The 8849-nt window shown below is 28.5% G+C and overlaps 3 protein-coding genes across 4 annotated transcripts in view; 1 reads left to right on the top strand and 2 right to left on the bottom strand.

The window, feature by feature from the left end:
* The window catches only part of LOC106109744 (enoyl-CoA delta isomerase 1, mitochondrial-like), a 3301-nt gene extending 2999 nt beyond the window's left edge, over window positions 1-302 (bottom strand). The window contains exon 1 of the mRNA XM_013291346.1: window positions 247-302. Coding sequence (XP_013146800.1) covers window positions 247-263 — 17 coding nt within the window. The 5' untranslated portion in view covers window positions 264-302. The remainder of the gene's footprint in view (window positions 1-246) is intronic.
* A 657-nt stretch (window positions 303-959) lies between these two features.
* LOC106109706 (enoyl-CoA delta isomerase 1, mitochondrial-like) lies at window positions 960-3832 on the bottom strand. Its single transcript, XM_013291298.1, has 5 exons — window positions 3691-3832; window positions 3122-3356; window positions 2733-2879; window positions 1779-1991; window positions 960-1293 (listed from the first exon to the last, which is right to left on the bottom strand). Exons 2-5 carry the CDS (start codon window positions 3353-3355, stop codon window positions 1036-1038), a joined length of 852 nt encoding a protein of 283 aa, XP_013146752.1. The 5' UTR covers window position 3356; window positions 3691-3832; the 3' UTR covers window positions 960-1035.
* Window positions 3833-4011: 179 nt separating this feature from the next.
* Window positions 4012-6040, top strand: LOC106109694 (nuclear envelope phosphatase-regulatory subunit 1 homolog). Of its 2 annotated transcripts, none has more exons than XM_013291282.1 (4): window positions 4012-4193; window positions 4391-4474; window positions 5242-5376; window positions 5817-6040. In XM_013291282.1, the coding sequence occupies exons 1-4, from the start codon at window positions 4166-4168 to the stop codon at window positions 5960-5962; spliced, it is 393 nt and encodes a 130-aa protein (XP_013146736.1). In that variant the 5' UTR covers window positions 4012-4165; the 3' UTR covers window positions 5963-6040. The 2 variants fall into 2 exon arrangements, with proteins under 2 accessions (XP_013146736.1, XP_013146737.1); XM_013291283.1 differs by having other exon boundaries at window positions 4014-4193; window positions 4403-4474.
* Window positions 6041-8849: the final 2809 nt, after the last annotated feature.

Raw genomic sequence — 8849 nt, 5'->3', positions numbered from 1 at the left:
CAGAGTGGCGGGCGAAAGTTAGTAATATTATAAAGAGGAAAGATTTGTATTTTTGTATGTATTGAAATAACTCCAAATCTACTGGACCGATTTCAAAAATTCTTTCAAATTTGGAAAGGTAATTTATCCGTAAGTAACAAAGGCTATGTTTTACATTATTTTTTTAACTTCACGCGGACAAAGCCGCGAGCAACAACTAGTTTTTTATAAATCAAGATTTTAGTTATTACAAACAAAAATACATACTTTGATGTTGAAGCCATTGATCCTCACATTTATGAAATATTTAATACGTTGCTGTTTATTTTAATTTTTAATATAAAACCCATTAAATGTAAATTTATTTTTGCAATATCTCAATCACAAATATAATGAATACCAGTTACGACAAGATGCCGACAAAAACTGAATTATCATTGGTTGATAATAAAAACGACCTTGTACTAAGCCGTGGCATTGAGATCTTGAATATTTACTTTGGTCTATGTCTATGATAACCGACAATTTTTTTTACTAATCGCTCCATAGATGGCGATTAAATCGATAATGTTACGAAAGAAAACGAAGGAAAACTCACTTAATTTTAAATATGTAAGTTTCAACTCGTAAATAATAATGAAATTTACTGTTTTTGAAATTAAATACATTACTATTCAAATTTAACAGCGGCTCGAGCGCTCGAAATGTACAAAAACAATTTTAGGTACCAGGTGAACATAAAGGGACACCATTGCACACTTTCGTCTACACGCAGTGTGACCATCTGGTGCTCTCCTATGAAGAAGGTTCGACACTGGCCCAATCCGCTAAGGGAGTGCCATAGAAAAAAACTGAACTGAAGTATGAAGAACGAAAAAAGGTATACTTGAAAAGTGAAAAAAAAAAACAATATATAACAAGTATTTATTTGATCATACAAAACTATAAATCATTTAAAATATGAAAACCGATATATAAAAGTTAATATAAATATAAAAATTTATACCTATAGCTATACAAAACACATACATGGTAAAATACATGTTTTAATTTATTTTATTTGCCAGCTTTCTGTTTCAATGCTTGTATGTACATTTCTAAACCTTGTTGTATTAAAGGATTTTTAAGGAAACCTAGGAATTCCTCGACATCTTGCTGTCTATTCTTCTGTAGTCTTGCTATAGGCGCTTGCCGCATCTTCTGTTTAGTGATAGCTCGTGCTAGAGGAGGGATTTTATCGAATTTCTTAATAAATTGCTTACATTTCTCGATAGCATCTGCTTTATCTGTTGCCGCTTCATCTATGAGACCAACCTGAATACCAAACATGATAAAAACTATTAAAACAGGTTTTTATTTCTCTGCTATGTGAGGCTAAGGTAACAATTATCCCATTATTGAGTGTTGCCATTTTGTAAGTACCTTTATTAACAACTAGCTTCGCCAGCGACTCCATCCGCGTGGAATTAAAAAAAAATCAAAAGTAAGTAGCCTATGTGTTATTTCAGACTATCATCTACATCTACACCAAGTTTCTTCAAAATCCGCTCAGCGTTTAGACTACAAACTCTAACAAACAACCATCCACCTTTATAAACTTTCACATTTACAATATTAGTAAGTATAAGTATGATTTTTTCAATAAATATAGTAATACATAATAAGTATATATATATAATATATAATAAGTATATTTCAATATATACTTAAAACTTAAATATTGCAGTATTTCTATGCAATTAAAACAATTTTGAACCACCAAGGTATTTAAAATGACATATAAAACAGACAAGACTGACCTTAAGTGCTTCTTCCACTGAGAACATTCTAGCAGTAGTTAATGCATATTCCGCTTGCCTTATTGGTATAGTATGACACATTGTATCCATAAACCAAGTAGGAGCTACAATACCTAGGGCTGTTTCATTCAAACCTATGGCGTATTTCCCACTCACCATAGCCCTGTATTCACAAGACATTGATAACAAACACCCGCCAGCGGGTGCATGACCCTACAAAAAAGGACCTCCAGTTAAACAAAAATAAGGGAGAACCTCAGACTAAAAACTGCAACCTGTACCATTATAGTTAACATTGGATAATCACTTTCTTGAATTTTTTATTAGCATAGACAGGACTAAACCAAAGAAAATAATTGGTCTTTTGTCATTATGTTGTTTTAACACAACAAGTTGTAATTCTCTTACCAATAAAATATTTGTATTTGTATTTTTAAGTGGCGATTGTAAACTGACTCTTCAATGCTGATCACTTATTACAGTCAATATACCACTGTAGAAAATGTGAATGAGATAGTAGTTTTATGCTAATTAGCTATGTAATTTGATGTTTTTATAGTTTTTTCTATGACGGATTAACATCAATGAATAAATTATAATTTAAAATATTTAATTTATTAGAATTACATGAATTTTCCCATAATTAGGTAAGTGTACATAAAAACTTTCTTTTTTGTAGTTTTACACACACTTAAGTTAGTTTTATAGCAACATTTTAATAACTCATAGTATGGAATTATGAACTACTAGCTGTTGCCCGCGACTCTGTCTGCATTAAATATAAAAAAAAACAAAAGTGAGTTGTCTATGTGTTCTTCCAGAATATCCCCTACATCTGTACCAAATTTCATTAAAATCTGTTAAGGCGTTTAGGCAACAAACTCTAACAAACATCCATCCATCCATCTAAACTTTCGCATTTATGATATTTATAAGATTTTCATACTAACTTACATTAATAGCAGCGGCAGTAATAAAGTTGGAGCCAAATAATTTTAACCAGACATCTTGGAGTGTTGTCCAAAACAGTTCTGCTCTTTTTAAATCCGGTTTATACATTTCCATTATGTCTAAACCGGCTGAAAAGACTGTAGGTGAAGACTGAAAATTATATCAATTTAAATATAAAAAATATACATTTTATTTTACTATGATTTTGGGGATAGGATGTACAAGTAGTAAGTTTCCACTTTCTGTCCATACTTTTCTCTGTTAATGTAGTAAACCAATGTTTTTGCAAATGTGAATGTCCATGGGTAGCGGTCGATTCTTTTTATAGGCGTATTTTGTACAAACTTAAAATCATGCAAATTTTTTTTTAAATACTGTTATTTATTACTTACAGAGGTAAGGATCATTGCCTTTGTTTTGTTTTTTGCTACTTCATCAAGTGATTTATTAATGTCTTGTAGTAGTTCTAAATTTAAACTATTTACAGGTGGCCTGTTCATAGTTAAGACAGCTATCCCATCTTTATCAATTGATAAATCAACCAAGGGTCCACTTTGTGATGCCATAGCCCTTACGTTAGGGACCAATACTTTGGCTGTGTTTACTAAATGTCTTGAAAAAAGCATCCTATAAAAATAAATGATAATTATTATCAATAACATGCCTTTTTTACTAATTTGATATTAAAAATTATTTTCTTATTAGATTTATAATTTTATTAACATAAAGACTTTTAAAGTTTTTATATTGATTTTTTTGTAAAACAATACAATTTATTTTTAAATAAAAAAAAATTAAACAATAATAGCATTTTGAGAAAGACTATATAGGTTCCCGTTGCATTTTTAGGTCGAATTAATGAGTAAAATTAATGAAACTGTAAACAATAATAGGGTGACTACGAGGAAAACCTACACCAAGATATTAATTTAATCTATGAAAAAAGTTAAAGTTTTAGTACCTGAAAACTTTCTTTTACCCTTTGTACCTTGACAGTTTATAAGTTTTCTTGTCGAGATAGTATAGCAACAGGAAATAGCAATAGATAATGATAGGAAGTGTTAATTCGTGTTGAAATAGCGACTTCAAGCGTCAAAGTAAAACGAACAAAAATGTTTCATCGACGTTTTTCTCATAATCAAACTTTATCTCCTAAGCAATAGCACATTGGCATCGATAATTGTTGTAATTCTCAATCTTATCAGTTAAAATTAAAGTTAATGGAAACGAGTTTCTGACATCTGATATTACCTACCAATTACTTGCGAATTGACTGGTCACACTGAATTTTAATTTGACATTACACGGACGTCAACGTCAACTTTGATACCAATGCTTTGAATAATAAAAAGTTAAAATATAAATATGATCTTCACAGGTGTATAATTTATTAGAGTTAGTTGAACGAGTGCTTTTTGAATAAATCTTTCATTAAAATGTCACTAGAACAAACAGCTTGCGATGGTAAGTGGGATTCGTAAATGTAATTATAAATGTTATCTTTATCAGTTCGTATTAAATCAAGCTATAGATCTATATTAATTGTTATTCTAGGCTTTATATATTTAATTGTCTTGGTTCTGTAATAACTTAAATTTGTTTGTAATTTTCTATACGGATATTACTAACACCTACATTCACATAAATGATTGATGTGTTAGATGCTCTTACAGACTTGAAGGCTTTCGAACGTCGCCTTACAGAAGTTATAGCATGTCTCCAGCCTGCTACAATGAGATGGAGAAGTAAGTAACCTATGTAACACCATTTTCTTTTGGTAATTTGTCCAAAAACATTATTTAAAGTCACTTAATAATATTAACTCTATAACTATTTTATTAAATTATTTCTAAGAACATTCATACAGCGAGAATATCTCAAATAAATTATAATTTTAAATACTCACCAAATAGATGTATAGTTTAAAATATGCACATATAAGTTTATGTGTAAGTTGTACGTTAGTTCACATTCAAATGAACACTTTCAATAGACAATGGTTCATATAACCTTGTGTATTTTTTTAAACAATTAATTATAGTTGTCTTACAATAAAGCTGACTTTGAAGTTACATTACTGTTAATTTTAATGTTGAAACAGACAAAAAAATTTGTTTCCTTGCTCATTTTTCCTGCAAAAAGCCGAGATAGCTACAACAAACCGCTTTTTTATCTGTACTAACATTATAAAGAGGAAAGATTTGTATTTTTGTATGTATTGAAATACCTCAAAAAGTACTGGGCAGTTTTAAAAATTCTTTTACCGCTAGAAAGGTAATTTATTTGTGAGTGACGTAGGCTATATATTTTTTTTTAATTTCACACAGACGAAGTCGTGACCAACAGCAAGTCTATACTATTGTAAAGAGAAAATATTTATATTTTTGTATGTACTGGGATAATTCAAAAACCACTGGGCTGATTTCAAAAATTCTTACACTATTAAACAACTATGTTATCAGTGACTCACATAGGGTATGTTTATATACAATTTTTTTTTACTTCGTTTCAGTTTTGTTAGCGGTGGTGTCAATTTGCACAGCAATAGCGGCGTGGCACTGGTTGACAGATCCACTAACACCAGTGGTATCTCTTACACAGTCGCTGTGGAATCATCCCTTCTTTGCATTTACTTCTACTTTCTTAGGTGATTATTTTCTGATGTTTATAATTGTACTTTCATTAAATTGTAGAGTAACTATAAATAGGAGCATAAATGGGCAATGTAATGATTTTCATTTAGTAAACCCCAATAAATTCCAACTTGACATAAACTTAAAATTTCATTGTTGGTAACACCAATCAGTACCAACCTCAGGGAAAAATAATCTCTATATAAAAATGCTTTTTTTTTAAATCTAGAGAATGCACTTGACAAAAAACCATCACCAGTTTACAATTGTCTCAAATATGTTTAAGTTTTAAATTTAATTTGCTCTTTTTTCAGTAGTGACTAATGCATTAAAATTTAACATGCCATTTCCACTAACATTGTATTGATATTTGTTTACAAAATCTAGTTCAATTGGAATACTTTTTTTTAATTTATTTTGTCATAGTTTCAGTATTTTTCTGTTTATTTTTCAGTACTGCTGTTCATGCTGGGCGTGCATAGGAAGGTGATAGCGCCAAGTATAATAACTGCTCGTACTCGCTCCGTTTTGAATGACTTTAATATGTCCTGCGATGAAACTGGGAAATTAATTCTAAAGCCGAGACCAGCTAATAATTGACCAGCAAGCATATCAACTTTTGTAAATATTATATAAGTATTAAATGTTTTGTAAATTTATTTAATAAATAAAACACAATTTATTAGAGATACTAAAGTTTTATTATTTTATAACTTTGGTGTATTTATTATAAACAATAAATAAATGACTACATAATAGGTCAGTTGCATGACCCATAACTGAAGATGCTAAATATTGGTAAATTATACAGGTTTAATATTTTCTATAGGAAGTATTTTTTTTTAATTAAAAAAGTACACAATTTTACTATAATACTTCTTAGTATACACTAAGGATAATATTTTAAATGTATACAAATGCAATATGTTTTAAATAAGCTAATAACTAAATTTGGCTGTTAGATGGCGCTGATATCAACTGTAGGGTTCAAACAAGAATTACTTTTATAATACCTGATTAATAAAAAAAAAATCCTGAATTAGATCTCTATTATGACTGATGGAAATCCTTTTTTTTTAAATCATATTATCCCAAGTGTGTACTTTAGTATATTTAACATAATAAAGACTGAAAATTAATATAATAATTGTGCTTTTAACTAACATTGACTACATGTAACTTTCGCCTAAATAGCTACAATTATAAAGCCAAATTTCTAGTGTATTTTATCACTTTCGTCCATTTAAACATAATTTTAGACTCGGCTTGGAGTGTTTAATCCAAATACCAGGACAATAGTAAAACATTATTTTTTTAATGTTGTTTATAAAAATAGACATGTCTTTGGGCAGTGTTGGGTTTCGGCTTTAATTTTTACAATTCATTATTTATATTTAATTTCTATAACGAGGATGGCAACACTGAAATATTCCATTCACGACGTTCCGTTTTACCTATGCGTTTAACAAATTCTTCAATTCTTTGACCTTAAACTATTAAAGATAATTGGATTTTAAACGTTTATATTAATGTTGATATTTTTTGCATGCAATGGAATATTCCGTAGCTGTCAAAATCATTACATTAATACGAGTATAACCTAATCGTATGTAAATGCAACATGGAGAATTAGTAGAGATTGACCTTGAAAACAACAGCCATTGTTAAAAATATGAAGATACGTCAACAAGATTAAAATTACCTAATCTATAAATAACCTATAATTTTGTGCCAACTGTGCAATCAATACATTTCCTAAATATACTAAATTTACTAAAATATGAATACATTAAGATCTAAGCGCTAAGGATTCATTGTGCAGAAGTGTACAACGACAATAAAATTAGAATATTTTATAGGAGAAATAGTATTATAAATTAATTTAATAACTTTTTCGAAACTTCTAGAACTGGACAGATGATAAAGGAACAAAAATCTCTTAATTTTGTAAAATATTCAATCTGTAGTTAATAATTTTTCAAAAAATGGAAGACAACTAAAAATGTAATAAATTAAAACAGTTCACAATTTCATATAATTAAACATTATGTTTGTGCGCATATAGCGGCTGTTCATTCTAAGTTAACCACTAAGTTATTAAGTTACTTCAATATCAGATAACTAATAACATCTATCAATGCTTATAACTTTTAAATAGTAATAAACAGATATATAAAATTCCATTAAAAATCACAATAACTTGAAGGCAGTACAACATGCACAAATATAAATGTAACATCGATATTAAATGTATGGAAATTAGTTTATTAAATCTTACATTTAATTTGGTATATAAGCCTCATATTCCAAAAAAAAAACACCTTTATTTAATTTTATGATTATCAAAAATCATCTTTTTTAACATATTTGAAACGATATTGGTACTAAAGTTTAGATTTATTTCGAATAACCCTCAATAAGACAATAGGTAATATGCATATGACGCCAAATTGTACCAAACTTTTTTTAAGTATACTTTATTACTATAAAAACATTCCTGCAAAGATTTTTTCAAATATAATGTGTATTACTGTACCAGGTATAATAAAAATGAATCGATTTTTGACTTTTTGACCTTGAGATACTTTGTTGATTTTTACAAGTGAAAACTGAGCGTATGTTATGAATGAAATAAGACGATTGACGTCAATTGTCTTATGTCAACTCTGGTTGCGTTTTAGTCGCTCTAAAATGGTCGTAATTTCATTTTATTATTTTTAGCTCAATGGTTAAATATTTTCGCGTCAATTTTTTTTCTGGTTATTTTATAACAAGTAGAATCGTTTAAAAAAAGAAAAAATACATGCATATTCCCTATTGAATTAACTGTAATATTTGTATATGACCAACCTTAAATTTTTTTTAATCAAGGATTCCAAAGTTAAATACGAACGTGAATATAGATTATAAAGTGTCAAATACAACAATAAGTGCAAATTAATCAAGATAAGGCAGAATAATCTCGTACTTATATTTCTAACTAACAACAAACTTCTGTTACATCTTAACCAAGACTCGTCAGAAGTATTATAGTTATTTATCTCGATAATAGTTAATAATACTTATTATATATTTCTTAATAGTCTTAGGATTTTATAGGTTAACACTAGCTTATTACTTGCTTTGACTCGATTATGGTTGAGTTTCCATACATGCAGTAACCTTGCACACGAGTGGGGGTAAGGGATAGATTTCTCACAAAACAAATGCAGGGAAAAGATGCTTTTAAAGCGATTTCGTATTATAAATATAATCTATATTTGTTAGTTCATAATTTATATAACTTTTTTTAAATATATTTTAGTTTTGCTATTTATAGTTAACACAATGTAAGTTACGACTTATTTCCAAAAACATTAAAATCCTCATAAATATGTTTTAAATTTACATTTCTTGAAACATTTAATATAAATAATAAATGTGTGTTTCTGAGGATCATATGGTGTTCCAAAAATGCTTATCATCACCTTTGATAATTTTTTAAATC

This window comes from Papilio polytes, unplaced genomic scaffold (genome assembly GCF_000836215.1).
Source record: "Papilio polytes unplaced genomic scaffold, Ppol_1.0 DF821067.1, whole genome shotgun sequence".
NCBI classification, from domain to species: Eukaryota; Metazoa; Arthropoda; class Insecta; order Lepidoptera; family Papilionidae; genus Papilio; species Papilio polytes.
Note: the sequence above shows the minus strand (reverse complement) of the source record. Positions and strands in the feature narration are given on the sequence as shown.